Source organism: Arachis hypogaea, chromosome 1, assembly GCF_003086295.3.
Source record: "Arachis hypogaea cultivar Tifrunner chromosome 1, arahy.Tifrunner.gnm2.J5K5, whole genome shotgun sequence".
NCBI lineage: Eukaryota > Viridiplantae > Streptophyta > Magnoliopsida > Fabales > Fabaceae > Arachis > Arachis hypogaea.
Window position 1 is genome coordinate 6,306,920 of NC_092036.1, and position 20,947 is coordinate 6,327,866.

A 20,947-nucleotide genomic window follows, 5' to 3' on the forward strand; every position below is an offset into this window, starting at 1 on the left:
ACACTGTTATTATTTTTTCATTACATCATACAATATGAGTTCAAAAAGACACACAACTCATTGAAGCATGCATAAAATTTCTTCTTTTTTTCTTTCTTTTAGTTGAATGAATGTAGGTTCATCCTCTTCCAAGTAATTTTGCAGCATTATATGTTTCCTTCTTTTTCTTTGTTTGATTTTTTTTATTCTTGTTAAGAAAGTAAAACAAGAAGAAATTTGAGAAGGTAAAACAATAAAAAAAGATGAATAAGAAAAAAAAAGATGATAATGATGAAAAAGAAGAAGAAGAAGCAGCAAAAGATGAGGAGGAGGAGGAGGAAAAATTTTGAATTATGCAGAACTTATCAAAATACAAATACATTGAAATGTCTTAATAATAATAATACATAAATGTCTTAGTTTTTACATCGAAATTTTGCTACAAATACACAAAAATATTTTCTTTAATGTTGCATTTTTTTCTTCTTCTTCTTTTCCTTATTTCTTTCTTTCTTTTAGTTGAATGAATGTAGTTTCATCATTTTTCTAGTAATTTTGCAGCATTATGTGTTTCTTCTTCTTCTTCTTCTTTGTTTAATTTTTTTTATTCTTATTAATAGAGTAAAACAAGAAAAAACTTGAAAAGGTAAAATAAGAAGGAAAAAATAAATAAGAAAAAAATGATGATGATGATGAAAAAGAAGAAGAAACAGCAAAAGATGAGGAGGAGGAAGAAGAGTTTTGAATTATGCAGAATTTATCAGAATAAAAATATACCAAAATTTCTTAACAATAACATAAATTTCTTAATTTTTACACCAAAATTATGCTACAAACCTCAATTAACTCAGAAATGCACCAAAATTACTTAATGATTGTGACACACAAACTCAATTTGAAAACAACACACAAAAATGTCTGAATTATCAACAAAAACATATCAAAATCAATTTTGGATTAGGCAATTCATCAATATAGTAAAAATTCTACAATAACGATAACAATAACGACGATAACGATAACGACAATACGTATAAGAAGAAGACGACAATGACTATAACAATGACGATCATGATGATGAAAATGATAGAGGAGAAGAAATTCCAATGAGAAAAGGAGGAGGAGAAAATGGTAGTGTTGGTGATGATGATAACGAAAGAGAAAAATAATGAAAAAGAAGGAGAAGAAGAAAAAGTATCAGGGGTGACGAAGAAGAAGAATAAAAAGAAAAAGAAGAACGTGCAGCAAACGTGCAAAGAACAATGTGTGCATGTGAGTGTAAATGATTTGGTTAGATTTGTTTTGTTAAATGACTTTTTTTTAACTAAAGGAGCTCAACACACAAGTGGAGCAAGGGACAGAAAACTAAAAGAAACTATAAAATAAAAGTAGCCACCCAAAAACTTTGCGAGCTAAAACAATCCCCTTGTCATCTTCGGCACTGCCATCAACAACAAAAGGGATCCTCCCTCTTCCACTCCTGATAACCAATGCTAGACAAGTTGACAACTTCTTCTACCTCTTTGCCTTTTGAAATATCCTCCTATTTCTTTCAATCCAAATGTTCCAAACTATTGCAAAGAAGGATATATACCATTTTTTGCGCTCCTCCTTTCTTCAAGTCGTGCCTGTCTAGCTTTGAAAATGGTCATTCAAAGTACCTGGGATGCACCAATTCCTGTCAAGAAGAGATAACCAAACGCACCACGCCAAGAAAACTCACATGCAAGGAATAAGTGATGGACATTTTCGACATTCGTATTACATAGGGCGCACATATTATCCTCATTATTAACTATCCCAAGCCGACACAATCTTTCTTTTGTATTCACCCTCCCTACTAAGGCAAACCAAACAAGCAGCTCCACCCTTGGAGGAACTAATCCTTTCCAGATGGTCTTGGTGAAACTATAACTGGTTACGTCCTTCGGAAGCGTTTCCTCCTGCAATACCTGCACAAATGAGTTAGTGAAAAATACACCTTGTCTATCAAACTTTCACACCACTCTATCCTCTCTGTCAGCTGCTAATTTAACTAGTCTCAAAGTGTCATGTAATTGATTCACAATTTTCAATTCCCAATGAAATAACTCACGCTTCCATTGGAAATTCCATATCCACTCTAACCCATCCCAGAACCCACAATCCCCTATGACATATCCTTTTTTGTTTGAAACCGAGAAGAGTCTTGAAAACCTATCCTTTAGAGTACCATAATATAGCCCGACATCCTCCCAGAATCTAGTTCTTCGACCATCACCAACCTCCATAGTCAACCCTGTTATCATCTTATCTCTTACACGCTGCTCCTTTATCTGTAACTGACAGATATCCTTCCATGGACCCCTCTAGTCGGTAGTTTCTGAGTGGAGATTAGCTCATCGGGGTTGAGTTTATTACACGAACATACTACTTTTTTCCACAACGGACAATCCTCCTTGGAAAACCTCCACCACCACTTGAATAACAGTGTTGTATTACGAATCATCGCATCGCCAACTCCTAGACCCCCTAGCTTTTTTGGGGCCTGAACCAACTCCCATTTAACCAAAGCCATACCGTTCCTACCATTCTCCTTACTCCATAAGAATCTCTTTTGTAATGATATCAACTTTTCAGCAACAGCCTTCGACATCTTATATAAGCTTAAGTAATATACCGGTAAGCTATTTAGAACAGCTTTGATGAGCATCAATTTTCCCGCTTTGTTAAGCACCTTAGACTTCCATAAGTTGAGCTTCTCCTCCACTTTGTCTATAATTGGCTTCCAAGTCTTGACCAACCTCGGGTTAGCTCCTAGAGGAATTTCAAGATATCTGACCAGAAGAGTAGCTTCCTTGTATCCTAACAAGCTGCACATACTTTGCACCCACTGTGGATCACAATTGATTGGGATAAAACTAGATTTTTTAAAATTGATGCTTAACCCCAACATCAACTCAAAGCAGCGTAGGAACTTCTTATAGTTCTTGATAGTCTTCTCCTCTAGGGGGCAAAATAATATAGTGTTGTCTGCAAACTGAAGATGTGACAATTATATACTGTCTCTTCCAACCAACAATGGGGATATACGTTCGTTTCTAATAGCCTCACCTACCATTTTATGTAGAACATCAACGACAAGAATAAATAAGAAGGGAGAAAATGGATCACCTTGTCTCAAGCCTCTTTCCATCTTGAATAGTTTCGTGGGTGAACCGTTTACCAAAATCGACATAGAAGCTGTGCCGACACACTCCATCACCCACTCTCGCCATTTACGCCCAAACTCCATCTTCTGTAAGACAATGTCCACAAAGTTTCACTTGACTCTATTATATGCCTTCTGAAAATTCAGTTTGATTATTTTGTATGTAGTAATTAATTGAAATATTTTATACGGTAATTCAACCGTGTTCGTTCTTTTGATTTATTATTCACAATGTTAATATAAAAAAATTTATTTTTATTGATATAACATATAAAACTAATAAGAGAAAATAATAAATAGGTGTTTGACTTTTTATCTTAAAGATAAATAAATTCTCAACTAATTAAAAATATTATTCATTTTCTAAAACGCGAAATAATTAAATCTATGTGAATGACCTACTTGTCCTTATATATATTTTAGAAAGAAAAATTTAAATAAAAATAGATTTTCTCAATTTTTTTAATTGATTGAGTAAAATATAATGTCTAATTCTTTAATATTTTTTCTCTTATTTAATTTCACTAATAAAATATATAATAAAAAAAATATATTTTACTTTTTAAATAAAAAAATGAAAAAATTCAATCTTAAATTTAAATATCTCGCATTCTAAAAAATTATTTTTTATTAGTTAATCAAGAATTTATATGTGTTTGGAATTATAAAATTACAGACATATTTATGTATTTCTCAATTGGTAATTACCAATTAGTAATACTATAAATTTGAGTTGTTAAGCCATTGGTATCTTTCCCAAGTCAAGCAGTAACCACTAGTATGAAAGAAAGAAAGAAGAAAGTAGATAAACATAAGAGAGAAGACGGAGCAGTAACAGTAGTAACTAGTAAGAGTGAGTGAGTCACCCAGCGAGTCCCACCAACACCAACACCACTCCCTCACTTCCAAATTCTAAACCAAGTCATCAATCAATCATCATCTCTTCCTTATCCATCGATAACTCCAAAGCCACTCTCACCAGAAAACCAGGCCTCCATATCCACATCTGCATGCTCCCTCAATTGCCACAAACACCATAGCCAATGGGAACCGGTGCCTCCAAGGAAGGCGAAGAAGGAGGAGCGAACAAGCCAGACGGCCAAGATGATACACCCGATGGCCAAGGACACGCCTCCGCTCATCACGACGGAGGCCAGCTCTACGTCTCACTTAAGATGGACAAGAACCACACCCTTACCGCCGACCTCGTTCCTCACGTGTTCGGCTCGGTTCCTCTCATCGGCTCTTGGGACCCTTCCAAGGCACTTTCCATGGAACGAGAATCTGTTTCAATGTGGGAGCTCAGCTTTGTTGTTCCACCTAATCACGGTTACCTACCTTCCTCCTCTTAATTTTTTATTATTATTATTTTTCTTTTTTGAAAATAAGTTTAGGTAGGTAGGTTAGTTAGTTGGTGGTTTCTTCTTTTCTAGGGAGAAATTATTCCTGTACTCTTTTTTTTCTCGTAAATCGAGCCCACCCTAGCTGGCTCACTCTTATCCAATTTTAGATGAACAGAAAACATGTTTGATTGTTTTCAATATTTTTTCTTTTTATTTTTTATAAAATTCCAGAAAATAAAATAAGTCTTTATTTTCCACTATAGTAGGACTAGTTCGATGTTGCATAATTATGTGAGGACTCATTCGTGGTAAAATGTTTGGAGGACTTATTATAAGATGAACTCTTGATCAGAGCAAAAGCATTATTGGTTTTACTATGGGCAGAGAGTTTGATATGTGAATGTGTTGCAATTTTGGAAATTGTGTTGTTGGAAGAGGATGGTTGGTGTTAGTTTATGAACCTGATGTTTTGACTCTGGTTTTTGTTTGGGATTTCTAGAAACTTTGGACTTCAAGTTCTTGTTGAAGCCTAAGTACAGCAATGCGCCTTGTTTTGTTGAGGAGGGTCCAAGCCGCCAACTCATTGGGGGAGCGCTGAAAGAGGACGCCAAGCTTGCTTTGTTCAGGCTTGAAAATGATGAAGTTCTTGAGTATAAAGTATTTGTAAAAGCAGACAGGGTCTCTCCTTTTGACCTTGCAGCTAGCTGGAGGGCTTACCAGGAGAATTTTCGTCCGTCGTCTGTACGTTGGATGCCTGATGTCAGCATAAATTCGGCACCTCAGCCAGGTGGTGAGGTTAGACGTCAACTTCTGGTTTTGTTTATGTATTTTTAACCCTTGGAATACTTGGTCAGTGACATTAAAATAGAAGCACCTTTATTTTTAATTTGTAGTTTCTACTGCTGTGTTATCTGAAGAACAAAGTGTTAATTTGCCCCCAATCCTGAAGATATTGAATTAGGTGAACATGTTTTGCTTTGGACGTTGTACTAACTTACACTCTATCTATCATTGGATGGAGTCTAAAGTGAGGATGGAATCCTATCCAATGATGGGTGCGATACAAGTCGCCATGGTTTCCAATGTAAAATATGTAACGCTGATGTTAGGTATTTAGATGTTGTCTTATATTTCTAAACACACCTTGGTCTAGTAAATAAATGTCAACTGTTGGTGCAAATAGAATGGTCGTTTTGATAGTGCATTTAAATTTCCCTTTAGTTCTTCTGATAGGCGATCTTGAAATCCAAAGCACTATTGTTGCTTCATATACTTCAACAGTTGAAAAAACATATAAATATTTAGGATATCATATTTAAATTGGTTGCTATCATATGTGTCTCTCTTCTTTTCTTCTCTTATTTCACCCTGTGGCTTGGATCTCTATGAAGTAAAGGTTGCCTTGTTGTCTTATGATTACTAAATATTTTAAGCTTGCTTTACTTTTTACTCTCCAGAATTGCTCTTCGGCCGGTTTGGACCTTGATCTTGAGCATTATGTTGTTCCAGCACCCTCAACTTCGGCAAATTCAGCCTTTGTATATGCAGCTAACATGACAGAGACTCCAAGGTCACTAACTAGTGGTTCATATTCCTTCAAGGATGGTGGTGCTTCTGCTGATCGCCCTACAACAATAAAGGTTTATCGTTCAAACTCACATCTTTTAAGTGTTGTTTATACTTTCTAAATGGACTATTTATTATTTAATAGTAGTAGAAAACATTTCATAGGAGACTTACAAGACAAAATGCCACTTTCTGAGTCTAAGAGGGAAACATATAAGAAATTAAGCTTACATGCTATCTTGATTCTTGATACTCAACATATTAAATGTTAAATCTGATTGGTTGTGTTGATGTTCTAACCAGGAGATGGAGGTTATCGTGCCTGATTCTTCTAAGGCCTTTCCAACTTCTGGAATGGTTGAGTCCAAGTCAGTGGGATCGTATTCGCCTCTGCAAAGGCAAGAGAGTCAGAGGGGGCTTTTTGTTGATAGGGGTGTTGGATCCCCAAGACTCATAAAATCTTCTAGTTCTAATATCTTCACTCATGATCTTAATTTAGATAATGATACCAAGGTTTGTATAAATAACTTCCACTTATTGTATACTATTCAAACTTGTTTGATGCGAGCCAACTTATATTGCATGTTCACCCTTTCTTGTTCATTGATAGAATTCAATGCCAGCCGCTGCTGGAGCTGTTGCAGCTGCGGCTGTTGCCGACCAGATGCTGGGTCCCAAGGAGGATAGACATTTGGCGATTATCCTGGTATACTCTAATACTCTGTCATGATAAGTTATTACTCACTAATTTTTATATTCGTAGTTGTTCTTTGTCACTACTTTTCATTTTTATTTCATAGTTGTAAATTAATTGAGACTAAGTCAAGTATATACATTGAAAGTTGGAAGTTAGAAATACCTGGAAAAATGGTCATATTTCCCTTTAGTTAATCTAACTAGTAAATTAAAATTGTGACAATAATTGTTCTATTTTCTATCTTCTTTCTTTTGCATAGGTAGGCCTGCCAGCGCGAGGTAAAACATTCACTGCAGCTAAACTTACAAGATATCTTCGTTGGTTAGGTCATAATACCAAACACTTCAATGTTGGAAAGGTTGTTACATTCTTAAAATCACCTTTTAACATTGATATAACATTTACCATGTGGAAATTTGGAAACACGTAAAGATAGTTAACATACTTACTTTTGGATGTTGCAGTATCGTCGCCTTAAGCATGGAGCTAATCAGGTATACTTTATTTATTTGCATAGTTGCAACTATTAAATAGTCTATGCTTCTGATATAAAGATTATCTTCAGAACTTTATTATGCACTGCATGTTTTTCTACTGGTAGTTATATCCCTCATTGCATTGTAAACCAATTATCATGAGATCAATGTGGTTCATGCTAGAATGAAGAATTTGCAGTTGAAAATTATTCCAAAGCAGTATCCTAGAATTCAATATCTGATGCTTTTAATGATTTAATCACATTTGTCTTTAAAAAATTCAATAAGTGAATTGAGCTCTTAGAGGATTATGGTGATGCAGTAGGCTTGGAGATTATTCCAACAAGTTTATAAATAAGATGAAATTGGAAAGCATTGAATGAACTGTATAGCAGTCAACTAAATTCTGAAGGTGGGCCAAAACCATAAGAATGAAGTTTTTAACTATAAAGTCTGAACATTGATACTTTATTACATTCCCTTGTACTTTTGAGGGTCGTAAGATTCTCAGTATTACCACATCATGTGGTTATAATGGGACAGTGAAAACTTGATTTTCTTTCCCTTGAAATCATGATGTTGCACTAGCCCATCATATTTTATAGTTTAACCGTTTAGTTCACGTGATATTATTTTGCAGTCCGCAGATTTCTTTGCAGCTGATAATCCTGAAGGTGTGGAAGCACGTAATGAGGTACTGCAGATTTCTTTAATTATTATTATTATTATTGGACTATTGGAGTAGAGTTGTAAACTAACTGTGAGCCAGTAAAACCTATAGCTTATACATTGCATTATAACTTTTTAATTTTTAGTTGGAATTATGACATTATTGCTTCTATAATTTGTTGAATTTAGTTCCAATTAACTGTCTTATTTCTTAAAACTTGCATATTTAACTAGAAATGCTTTTAATTATGTATTATTTCAAGAAAACTTATTAAATGTTGTTCTTCTGAATCACACACAACATCATGTGTTGAATAAATTAATCAGAGTTTGTTGATCTAAGTGATTCCTAAGTACAGAATGGTTCAGGAACTCAGCCAGGATTGAGAAGTGTGAGATAGGTTGAAATAGTGTGTTAGGACTTTGGAGTCTTAGGATACCCTTAGGTAGCTAGTTATAGTTAGTTAGTTAGTTACAATTGGTGAGTTATTGCCTTAGTGGTTAGTATAAATAGAAGGAACAGGGTTGAACAAAGGATGTCCAGTCATTTGGAATAGTTTGGGAGAGAAGGGGACTCTAAAGTATCCTTGGAGATAGTAAAATCACTTCTATAAAATTAAGGATTCAGTCATTCAATAAACATTTACTTTGCAATTCATCCTATTACTGGTACGAGTTCCTAGTTCTAACATAGTGTAATCCTTGGGCCTCTCCACATGGATAATGTCACAATCTAATAGGGTAACATCTTTTTGATTGATAAAAAGTTGAAACAAAATCATGCATTACAATGTTAAGATCTTGTTACTCTTATTTAAAGTGCTACTTCTGACATTTTGTGTATTGAGCTACTATATTAGAAGCAACACCACTGCACAAATGTAGAGTGAGATAAAAAAGGAAAGTTCATGGTGATAGATATTAATCTGTTACAACTATCTTACCCTTTAACATAATGCTAATGCTCTTCTGATATTTCATTTATAATGGATGATACTGGCGATGTTGACACCATGTTGACCTTTCTCTGTGTAAATAGTTTTAATATATCACGTGCCACTAGGTAGCAGCGCTGGCATTTGAAGATATGGTATCTTGGATGCACGAAGGTGGTCAGGTAAGATCATTTTGCTGCGTCTTTTGGTTACTAATTATGCTTTCTTTCATCTATTTGCATAAAGTTTAACTTCGGTTTAGGTGGGGATATTTGATGCCACAAATAGTAACAAGAGGCGAAGAAACATGCTGATGAAATTAGCTGAAGGAAGATGCAAGGTAGTCACAGACAGGTGTTGTAATTATAATTATGCAGAGTTATATGCTTATCCTGATTCATTTCTGTTTTCATTGCAGATTATCTTCCTGGAAACAATATGTAATGATGTAAACATAATCGAAAGGAATATACGTCTTAAAATTCAGCAAAGTCCTGACTATGCAGAAGAGTAATGTTTAATTTATAATTTTGCATCTTAAAATGGAAGATTTACCTTAGTGTTGATGTGGATACATATACAATTAACTTCATCTTGCAGGCCGGATTTTCAGGCTGGATTGCAAGACTTCAAAAACCGTCTGGCCAATTATGAGAAGGCAAGTGATTACAAAATACTTTTAATGATTGTTTTGTGTGAGCTTTTTTTCCTTAAATAATGTTTATTTTCATATTATTAGGTTTATGAGCCAGTAGAAGAAGGATCTTACATAAAAATGATTGATATGGTCAGTGGACATGGTGGGCAAATACAAGTAAGTTCGGTTACTTCATTGTTTGTGTTGATCCTATTATGCATTGAACATAACCTTTCAGTACAGTTGATCATCTTGATAGTTCGTGTCAGAATCCGCATATGAAATTTTGTAGCATGATTTAACATCAAACAAGAAATTCTTGATGTGATCAGTATGAAGTTGCAAAAATGTGAAAAAGTTTTCATCGTTGAGCATATTGAACATGCTATTTTCCTCTTATTAATGGAGTTCTTCACATGGATGTAATTGGTTTAAGAACCAGTTCAGTAACTAAATGGCTTAGGTCAGTCTATTAAAATTATAATCAGATCCACATGGAAACTAGATTTAGTTGTTGTTGCAGTAATATTGTTATGCCTACTATCTCACCAATATCAAAACTATACGGCAAAGTAGGAGGCAGAATAGATAGAGTCATTATTGCTCTAGATTGTTTGGACACGTGATTATTGACTAGTTAAGCACTGACTTCACAATTTCTCACTTTACTTAGAATTCATTGGTATTCCCTATTTCTTGGCCTATTTTGTTTAAGTGTTTTTGATTTGTTATTTGATCACATCTTCTATCTTTTGCTGTAGGTGAACAATATCAGTGGCTACCTTCCTGGCCGAATTGTCTTTTTCTTGGTAAGCATTACTGAAAAATGTGGTTAAATACTTCAATTACAATCAGCATTTGACATGAACACAGGCAAAAAATTGATAAAATTCAATAAGATACTACCAAAATTTGGTGGAAACAAAAAGGAAGCTAGCTATCACTCTGTCCCCTCCCCGTGTCTTCCAATGAAAAGATAGTCCTACATAAGTTCTTTCATCCAACTCAATATTGAACACCAAATTTGTTCAAGCTTTTACGGTTCATGAAATGTTACATTCATAAAACTATTACCTATGTCTATATGTACAGTCATATCACTGGTAAGTGTCTGATAATATGAATAAACCTGACATTTTCTTTTTCGTCATATTTGTACATTGCTGTGAACCTCAATATATCTACTGTAGGTAAATACACACCTTACACCTCGCCCAATATTACTTACTCGGCATGGAGAAAGTCAGGATAATGTAAGAGGCAGAATTGGAGGAGATGCCGCATTAAGGTAAATATGATGTAGAAAAGGAAAATGAAGAGATATGAATGTAAAAGAAAGTCTGGTTGCTTTCTAATTAATCAACAGATATTTAAAATTAAATGGCTCCTCTATCTTAGCTATGTTTATTTTTTTTTTTGGGACCTGCTCTATCTTAGCTATGTTGCTTCCTCTATTTCTAAATGTGATGTCTATCGTTTTTAGAATCATTATCCTTTTTCGTTTTTCCTTTTCTTTTCTTGGGGTGACTAACTAGAGCACAATGCAATTTGTTATGACAGTGAGGCTGGAGAACTCTATAAAAAGAAGCTTGCCAACTTTGTTGGAAAGCGTCTCAAATCAGAGCGGGCTGCTTCTGTAAGATTTTTCATTTATATAGATTCAATCTCTTCCTTGTGTTCTTTGAACCTTTTAAGATTATGGGTTTTTGGTAGAGAAGGAAAAAGAAAACGCAAGACTAAGAACAAAAAGGTAATATTGATATATAGTGTGATCTGATATCATATCATATAGAAAGACGAATCCCTATAATAATAATTTTAAGACTAGTAATCTTAAAAGAACTAGGAAACAATTCATGAAATGAAAGTTAATATGAAAATCATTTTAAGGGATCATCTTAAGATACTGATATTGTAAGTTTGTAACATATGTCATATGGTGAAAATTACTCTGATACTCTGAGATAAGATAGAGACATTGGTATATGTTATCTGTTTTTCAACAGAAATCCATGATTTTGTTCGCTTGACAACTGTGTTTAACTGCAGCCTATTGTCAATAATAATGCTTGTATCAGTTAATCGTGTCACGAATTTTCATTTCTGTCGCCAGTCCACTATAAAAGAGTTTTCTCTCGGTATGTAGGCTATTGTGGAAATTGAAACAATTTAATGCTGAATCAGAGCTCATATGAGCTTGCTGCATGAACTAATATAAGCAAATATTGAAATGATGAATGATTTGTCATGTTTGTAACCACTGGTTCAGATATGGACCAGTACGCTACAGAGAACAATCCTGACAGCAAGTCCAATTGTTGGATTCCCCAAGGTTAGTGTTATCATCCTTAAAGCTTACGGATGCATGAAGTCATGTTAATGTCGAGAGATATGGATGACAAACTTGAACATTATGGTATTCCTGCACTTATTATCTTAGATACAATGGCGAGCACTTGATGAGATAAATGCTGGGGTGTGTGATGGTATGACGTATGAAGAGATAAAGAAAAACATGCCAGAGGAGTATGAGTATGTCGCAGACTTGTAACCTCTACGACTCTTTTGCTTTCAAGTTGAATGCAAGTAGTGTATTACATAAAACTAAAAAAAAAAAATGGTTAGGCTTGTGGAGAAAAGGCTATCTAAACAGACATGATTTTTTTTTCCACTTATAGCAGATCTCGCAAGAAGGACAAGCTTAGGTATCGTTATCCTCGCGGAGAGTCTTATTTGGATGTCATTCAAAGGTTGAAACATACATTTTTTTATCTGTTAAGCATTATTTCATTTCATCTTTCAGCTTGTTTGATATCTAACTTCAGGTTTTGGTTTTGGTTTTGGTTTTGGTTTTTCTTCCCTAAACAATGCAGGTTAGAACCTGTAATTATTGAGCTTGAGCGACAACGAGCACCAGTGGTTGTGATATCTCACCAGGTTTTGCTTTTTTGCAATTAGACTAACATAGTCCTTAAAAATGTTGTATTTTTTTTTTTTTTCTTGTTTGATTGGTTTAATCTCTGAATGTGGTTCCTTGTTTTTCTCATTGCAGGCAGTTTTGAGGGCATTATATGCTTATTTTGCTGACAGGCCTTTGCAAGAAATTCCACATATAGAGGTAATCAGTGGATTCATAGTAGTTGAGCTCTGTTGTCCCTTTTTTCTTTTACTATATTGAGTCCATTTGAAACTTGATTTGATGGTTAAAACTTCAAGTTTTTCTAGTCAAATTTTGGTAGTGATATGGCTTTCTGAGAAGATCTCTAGAGACTACAAATCAACTATAAGATAAAGTTGCTTTTAAAATTTCTATAATGGATAAAATATAAATACTACATTTTTTTTATAAAAAAAAGAAGAAAGAAGACATAGTAGTTAGTAACCGTTGAATGGAAGGATAAAATCAAATTCTTATTGAAGCTTAAGGTTATATGAAGTCTTCTAAGTTTTAGAGGACACAAATTAGGAGTGCAGATTAGACAAATTAATCTCTATAAAATAAAAAAGACAAATCAGTTCCGAATATTTTTAAAATGTTTTTTAAAAGTGGCAAATCAGTCTTCAATTTTTATATATAAAAAATATAGTATAGTTAAGGGATTAGATTGTCTAAAATTTTCAAAATTAAAAGAGAAATTTGTTATGTTATTTTATTAGGGACTAATTTATCTAATATTATAACACATGCACAAGATATCTAAGATGGAATTTGTCAATTGCATTGCAGGTGCCTCTTCATACAATAATAGAGATACAAATGGGAGTTACTGGTGTCCAAGAGAAAAGATACAAACTAATGGACTGAAAAATGAACTGATGATGAGAAGCTCTCTTGCTTATGTTGTGTCTTGTATAGACAAATTATGGATTCTCCTTCTTCTTTCAAATTGTTAAAAGTGTATTATTCCCACAAATGGATTACATTATTATCATAAAGAAGGGAAGTCATGCTCTTCAAACTCAACATTTGTTTCATTTCAAGTGTAAATGATGTTCTCTTTGTAAGACGTTATACTTCATGGCTAATACAAATTCCACCAATTAAGTTTCTCTCATCTGGATTTTAGAAAAAGAATTTTTTATGAATTAAGTTTCAAAATGGTCTCTGAGATATTAAAATAGTTTCCAAAATTCTAATTGCAACAAATACATCTTTGGAATTGGAAAAAGTGTATCATGTTTGGTTTTATTATATTATTATCGTATTATATTATAGAATTTATTATGATATAGTTCTTTGTTTTAAGAGTTATACAAATTATTTTATAACAAATTATAAAACCAAAAGCTTCTGTATTATTTTAGTCATCTAAAATATGTACAGAAAAGAAAGTTTTTTGAATATTGTGCAGGTCCAAGTCTAATTTAAGTAAAGGTACTGTGATGTTTAATGTAGTTTTTTTAATAGACTAAAAGAGATCAAAATTGAGTCTAACATTTCTACCGTTAAATTAGTTGTTTAACTATTATAATGAGAGTTAGTTACATATATATACATTTTATTAACTAAATTTGTGTTACAAGGATTAATTTGATTCAATATTCAATAACCAAAGTGAGTATCATTAAACTTCAAAATCAAACTGATTATCGAATAAAATGTTGATTATCAAATGTAGTCTCATCTCTAGCAAAACTACATAGTTGGGGAAGGAGTTGCGTCAGAGTTCACGAGGCTATAACACCAAACAGCATGCGATGATGTATGAATATGAAATTTATATGTCTCCTCTTAAAAAGGAATAAATTCCATGGCCGGAAGCATGCATTGCATAATTTCATTGCAAATTGCATCAAATCAAAGTGTGTTGGAATCGAATCTATATACAACAATTACAAATATCTACTGTTCCTATTTGTATTGAAACAGAACTTGCATTGCATTGTAGGGTGACGAGAAATAGTAGAGGAAATGTTTTATCAACTTTCTTTAAAAAAGAAAAGAAAAAAAAAAAAAAGACTGATAAAGTCACATGGGGTCCTCTGAACATATCCTTTGATCTTTTTATAACTGTAGTAATGAGGTCCCCCACTTCTGTCTAGTCCAACCAAATTGTTACCGTCCCTCTAATATTGACAAAGTAAACAAATGTAAAAAAAATAACTCATAGTAATATTTTACAGCTGTATAATAATTTTCAATATTTCTCCATTTACAAAAAATCATCACAAGTTTATCTTACAATAATCCCTTTTTGTGTCTCTCTCTAGGCAGTACGAACACTTTTTTTTTAATTTGTCGTATTCTGCATTTCGAATACATTTTAAATATGATATTCATTGATATTTTTTTAACACATATATTTTGTGTGTAATTATGTCTTAATAATAAATAATTTTTTTCAAATACGTTGAAATATATTTAAATACTATTACGTATTAATATGTTCAACTTTATTTTTAATATATATTCTTGAAATGAATTTAAAAATAGTATATATTATTAATTATTAAAATAAAAATATTTTAAATAATTTATATAATTAAAAAAAGATATTAAAAATAATTAAAAAAATAATTTATATTTTAATATGAATAAAATATCAAAATATCATTATAATTTATTTAAAAAATATTTTATATTCTATATATATGTCGTATCTTCGTATCTTATAAAAATTTTAAATTTATGTGTTTACATGTTTTCTATCCATGGTAATCTCCGTATATTATAGGTGTCTATATATATTAATGACTGAAGTTACGTTACTATTTACTAATAGAAGTGAATTTTTCCAAGACAACTTTAAAAACTATATATAAAAAGAGATGGCTAATTAATATAACATATATATTTTATGAGTTTGTCAAAATTGATTTCCGTATATGATTAATGTATAATGAATAGCTTGAAAAAAAAATGTGATTCAGCATCACTTTTGTGAAATAATGCCTTTTCATCTCCAAGGCATGTCTCGTTGTACCTGAATAAATTATATCATGCATGTTAAAATTTTATATAATACTATTACTATATACTCACTTTGATTCATCAATTATGAAAGTAAAGACAAATGTGGAATTTTAGGAGAAATATCAATCATAAATATAAACTTATATAGTTATACTTATATAGGATAAGCCGATAAGAGAATATAAATTTTTTACAAGAGAAGGTACATAACGCGTATGCTCTCCTTATTACTACTACTACTGCTAATAATAATAACAAGGAAAAGTATAAGGAACCAAAAATTTATCAGTCAAAAATTAAACAAAACTATTTTAATTTATATCAATAATTAATTAATTTTAAATTTTTTAAATTTAAAATTTAAAAAATTTTAAATTGATTAAGTAAACCTAATTAAAACCTATAAAAACCTTCCTTTTTTTTTCACATTAATCTATCCACTTCTAACAATCACAAATTCAAAAAATATATAAAAAAATATCCATTTAATATGAAAAAGAAACATTCTAATACTTAATAGAAGAAACATCCATATATATTAACTCGTAAAAATTTTGAATTCATCCAAAAGTATTTGGCTGGGTTTTGGCTGATATGCTTTTGGTTCCCTAGCTTTACTCTAATAATAATAATAATAATAATAATAATAATAATAATAATAATAATAATAATAATAGAGAATAAATTGAGAAGTCATCGTAAAGTGTTGCATGTGTAATTTATACATCAATAATAATAATCTATTAGATGGTGAACTTTTTTATACATCAATTGTCTAAGTAAAGTGTTAGATTTTGCTAATAACAAGTGTAATTTAAAACACTTGTTTTCGTAAATAAAACAAAAAATAAAAAACATAAGATTTGAAGTTTTCATCCATGATAATAAATACATAAAAAAATTGTAATTCTACAAAAAAAATATATTTTTTAAGTGATAAAATTAACATTATTGTGGAAGATTCGGAAAAATGGATTTTTTTTATTTTTTTTAATATTTGAGAGAATAAAGTGTGATCTCTTACCATTAATTTTATAAGTAAAATCAAAAATAAATATAAAAGAGAGAATAATAAAAAATTAAATTAAATAATTTACATTATCCATTTTTTTTTCACTTAAAAAAATCCGCTCCCCATATTCAATTCTTTTTACCTAACTAGGCTCCGTTGTTATACAATTTGACTATCTAGCTCTATGTGAAGAAGAAAAATTATTGCTAACGTCCATCAACTCAATTTAAAATTTTATCACTTAGTTCATCATTCTTTAGGTAAATATTTCACATGGTATCTAATGAAATGTACCTCTACGCAATTTTTTAAACGTGTTTAATTTCAAATATTTTTATATTGACTAAACTTAAATTTTTAAACTCTGTCAATAAATGTAACTATTAAGTATACATAATAATAAAATTACTACATCTAAAATGTATACTATTATTTTTATGCAATATTATTATATTAAGATAAATAACAATAACTATATATTCACTAACCATTTGATGAATTTATCTTTATGAAAAAAGAAAAATAATAGATAAAATATAAAAATTATTAGGAGGACCTAAGATATATATAGCCATCTTTAATGATAATTTCACATACAATTTCATATGCAGCACATGTATTATAATTTTTTCTCACAATTTTGTGTTGTTAGTTTATTTTGCAGTCTTCGCTTGTGCTATAAATTGTCTGCAAAATAATTAGAGAATGTAATAAGAATTCGAAAGAGTGATGTTGCGAGATGAGAATATATTAAATCGAAAAATGTTTTCAGTGGTTTACTATTAATTTGGGATGAAATAATGTTTAAAATGAGATGTTGTCAAAAGAGGAATTTTAATTGTGTGTTGAAGGTATCTTACTAAAAATAATTTCAATTATACTTTCTTACAAGAGAAGAAAAATTTATTGTGTGAAAAAAATTGAATTATATTGCAGACAACGAAATTATGCAGATAGAAGGAAGAAAGGATGCTTTCAGAGTTTTAGTAAAAATTAATAAATGAAGATATACAATTGGTGGACTTTCGCTTAACGATCTTGCAATTGGATTGACAGAGTTTTAGTAAGATTGGAGTGATTGAAGATGTTTTCACGAGTACAAAATCAAGAGTATATTATAAAAAGTAGGAGCATAAAATATAGTTGAGGAGTTTCTTTGTAAATTTTTTTTGAACTTTTTTATTTGTTTATTGTTCTTCTTGCTCCACTTATTGTGTTGAATTATTTTGTTAAAAAAAATAATTAGAAAAAGTTTAAAATAATAAAAAAATAAAAAAAAACGTTAAATACTTAAATGAGTAAATGAATTTTTTTTAAAGTAAATTGTTAAACCAATACTCAAAAAATTCTAATGCCAATGAAAACAATCTAAACAACGTAAAAAAACAAAATAATTTCTAAAAAATTTTAAAATCTGACAAAAATGTGAAAATGTGAATTGATAACGTATGTGACTATGTGTTGCTGGAAAACTCTTACATGGCTATCTGAATTGATTTCCTGGATAATAGCGCAATTAAATGGCATTTTGAATTATTTTTAATGAGTTCCAACATGAAAATTCATATAATCCCTAAACGCAACTCATTTGAAATCAAAATCTCCAATTGGAGAAATTCTCTATCAGAAAAGAAGAAGTAACCATAATGATCAAAAGAAAATTCTCCAAATCGTAGAGGAAACTAACAATCTTAGCAAGCTTAGCCATGAAAGCAGGATCAACATCGTTCTTGTCAAGTGCTTCAACACCAAACGTCATCACCTTAAACCGAATTTGCCATTCAGAAAATTTCTTTTGAATTAGGAATTTTAATTTCAAATAAGTTAGATTTAAATATTATACGAATTTCTAACTTGGAACTGATTAAAAATAATTCAAAATGCCACCTAACTGCACTGTATGTGTTAGCCAGGTAATCATCGATTTACGTTTGGATATTTTGATGGAAATTTAAAATCTCGCAAAATCCATTTTATTTTTTGCGTTTTTTAGGATTATTTTTTTTCAGTGTCACGAATTTTTTGAATACCAATTTTATAGTTTTTTTTTATTTATTCATTCAAGTGCAAAAAATGATGAGGTGACGGGTGTTTTCCATTATTCTAACTTTTGATTTATTTGCTTTGGGTTTGGTGCAATCCTTTACCCAAAAGAAAAAGAATACTCCTATATCGAGTCATGGCTGTTGAGTGTTGACTCAGAATGATAGAACCCTTTGCCTAGGGATCCTCTCTACCCAGTTTCTCAGTTTTGCAGAATTGATAAATAATTGAAATGAAACATTTCTTCTTTTTTTTATCCTTTATTTTTAACGAGTGTTTTAAAAGTAAAGGTATTTCTAACAAAGCAATTATTTAGTTAGAAATTAGAATAGATATTCTTAAATTTTTCATTCAGTAAATACATTATAAAAGTATTGCAAGCTTTAAATTTTTAGATTTTTAATAGTTTTTATATTAAACAGTTAAATACAGGTGCAGGGCTTGAACTTTTTAATTTTAATATGGAAGGAGGGTTGGTGTACTACAAAGTTATGAAGGTATAAGGTATTTTATTAGGGTATGAGAAGTACCCAAGATAAATTAGATTGTCTAATTGGAGGTATTGAAAATCCTGGTTCATGTACTAACAGAAAATTTTGGGTATGATTTGTGTACTGGTAAAACACTTTGGATCTAATTTGTGTACTGGTAGAAAATTATTTCTTCCCACTAAAACAAAAAATTAAAAGCCGTCACAATCGTATATATCTCTCCAATACTACATAATTCAACATAACTCACATATCATTTCTCTAATTTTATTTTTATTTATATTTATTTATATTTTTTATGTTGATCTCCTCTTAAAAGAAGTTCTATCTCCGCCCTGATTAAGTAAGTAAATATACTTAGAATATTTATCGGCAAAATTTTAAGGGAGCCACTCACATAAAGATATCTAAAACGTCTTTTTTTAAAAATGTTTTTCAGTAATTAAAATTTAACATATATAATCGATTAAATCATATTATTTTTGTTAAAATTAGGCTAAACAAATTGATTTAATCGAAAAAATAGTGAATCAAATCCCAAATTCTAATTGATAAAATCTTTAAAACTCTCTTAATCATCTTTTTGAATTGATAAATAAAAAATATTTCAAAGTTATAAAGTAATCAATTTTTTAAATAATTAAGAGAATAAATAATTTTTTTATTATGTGTTATGAGGTTGAAATTTTATATCTATTTAAAAATAAAATATTAAGAATTGATCGAGTTAAACCACTCCTTATGAACAATGTATAAAGAAAGGTGTGAAAGACTAAAAAGAGGTTCACATGAATCCAATCAAAGTGTTTAACTACTCTCATGCTGCCGTCGCCTTCACGAGTCCTTCATTTCTGCCACCCTTTTTTCCCCACTACTCTTCACCCTTCTATCCATTTTTTACCTCCTTCGACATAGGGATATCAATTATAATGGATTCCCCCTTTGACTTTAAGTCCATCACCTCACACTACTAATTTAAGTATTTCATTATTATTATTCTTATTATTTTTACTTACATTCCCAAAACATATATCTAATTTGAGTAAATGCAAAACATGTTACTAATTAAGCATCACTATCGGAATTTTAGTATAACAGTAGATGCATGCACACTTTATATCAATATTATTAGAGTTCTTGCTTCAATAAAAGGGAAATAGCATTGTTAAAATGGAAGAGACAAAATCTACATTCTAATTTCTGAAATATTTATATATGTCGACATCATATGTAATAAGAATTTAATTTTGATATCTGTAATACTATGATTTGATTTATTTAAAATTTTTACTTTTTAAAAGTAATTTTTAAAAGATAGTTTCTAAAAAATTGTAGCATTTATATTTAGTAAATTAAATTAAAAATTATTTTTAATAAACATAAACACTAATAATTGTGTTTGATAAAATAATTTTTAAAATTTAAAAATACTATAATAAATATAAATATAAGAGTTAAATTTAAAAATTAGTTAATATATAAAATTATATTAGAACTTTTAATTTTGATAAGTATACATATTCTTGAAAAATTCCATCTTAAGTATTTTTGAAAATACCCTTATCTTTAAAAATTGTAAGGACAAACACATAATTTTTTTAATTTATTAAACACAAAATAAAAATTTTGTGCTTTTGAAAATCACCAACATCTTTTCAAAAACTTTTACCAAATTAAGTTTATGTCAACAAAAATAATTATCTTTTACATTAATCGCGTGAATATTCATATGAAAAAACAGATATCATTACATGTCTGTATAAAATATTTTATACTGAGAATACATCAAAATTAAACTCATATAATAAAATTGATTATATGTTAAAAGAAAATTACTCTGTTTTAATTTTATAATAAAAAAGAAAGGGGATATATAATTATACGTAGAATAGAATCGAATTTGGTCACTGACTCCCTCTTAAGCAAATACAATAATACAAGTGCATGAGAGAAACCAAAACTTGTTGCTAACCATTACACGCAAATGTACCAAAT

At 30.5% G+C, this 20,947-nt stretch overlaps 2 protein-coding genes across 10 annotated transcripts; one reads left to right on the forward strand and one right to left on the reverse strand.

The window, feature by feature from the left end:
• Positions 1-1,426: 1,426 nt before the first annotated feature.
• On the reverse strand, positions 1,427-2,249 carry LOC140178338 (uncharacterized). Its single transcript, XM_072214803.1, has 3 exons — positions 1,983-2,249; positions 1,641-1,931; positions 1,427-1,522 (listed from the first exon to the last, which is right to left on the reverse strand). The coding sequence occupies exons 1-3, from the start codon at positions 2,247-2,249 to the stop codon at positions 1,427-1,429; spliced, it is 654 nt and encodes a 217-aa protein (XP_072070904.1).
• Positions 2,250-3,923: 1,674 nt separating this feature from the next.
• On the forward strand, positions 3,924-13,547 carry LOC112792460 (6-phosphofructo-2-kinase/fructose-2,6-bisphosphatase). Of its 9 annotated transcripts, none has more exons than XR_011881549.1 (23): positions 3,924-4,498; positions 5,012-5,307; positions 5,970-6,152; positions 6,382-6,591; positions 6,689-6,784; positions 7,035-7,133; positions 7,240-7,269; positions 7,892-7,945; positions 8,984-9,037; positions 9,118-9,195; positions 9,274-9,365; positions 9,456-9,513; positions 9,595-9,669; positions 10,254-10,301; positions 10,683-10,780; positions 11,053-11,128; positions 11,542-11,630; positions 11,762-11,824; positions 11,933-12,024; positions 12,171-12,242; positions 12,366-12,429; positions 12,545-12,610; positions 13,220-13,547. XR_011881549.1 is itself a non-coding variant. In XM_025835712.3 (22 exons), exons 1-22 carry the CDS (start codon positions 4,213-4,215, stop codon positions 13,295-13,297), a joined length of 2,283 nt encoding a protein of 760 aa, XP_025691497.1. In that variant the 5' UTR covers positions 3,924-4,212; the 3' UTR covers positions 13,298-13,547. The 9 variants fall into 9 exon arrangements, 3 of the variants coding, with proteins under 3 accessions (XP_025691497.1, XP_025691513.1, XP_025691519.1); XR_011881550.1 differs by having other exon boundaries at positions 12,174-12,242; XR_011881547.1 differs by having other exon boundaries at positions 11,571-11,630.
• The last annotated feature ends 7,400 nt before the right edge of the window (positions 13,548-20,947 follow it).

What these genes read in the sequence shown, in the direction of transcription:
- LOC112792460 (XM_025835712.3), top strand. Translation starts at nt 4,213, where the DNA reads ATGGGAACCGGTGCCTCCAAGGAAGGCGAAGAAGGAGGAGCGAACAAG. An exon ending in GTGTGGAAGCACGTAATGAG is followed by an intron (nt 7,946 to 8,983) that starts GTACTGCAGATT and finishes ACGTGCCACTAG; the next exon opens with GTAGCAGCGCTGGCATTTGA. An exon ending in GACATGGTGGGCAAATACAA is followed by an intron (nt 9,670 to 10,253) that starts GTAAGTTCGGTT and finishes CTTTTGCTGTAG; the next exon opens with GTGAACAATATCAGTGGCTA.
- LOC140178338 (XM_072214803.1), bottom strand. Translation starts at nt 2,249, where the DNA reads ATGGAGGTTGGTGATGGTCGAAGAACTAGATTCTGGGAGGATGTCGGG. An exon ending in CTGACAGAGAGGATAGAGTG is followed by an intron (nt 1,932 to 1,982) that starts GTGTGAAAGTTT and finishes TCATTTGTGCAG; the next exon opens with GTATTGCAGGAGGAAACGCT. An exon ending in CAGGAATTGGTGCATCCCAG is followed by an intron (nt 1,523 to 1,640) that starts GTACTTTGAATG and finishes TGAAAGAAATAG; the next exon opens with GAGGATATTTCAAAAGGCAA.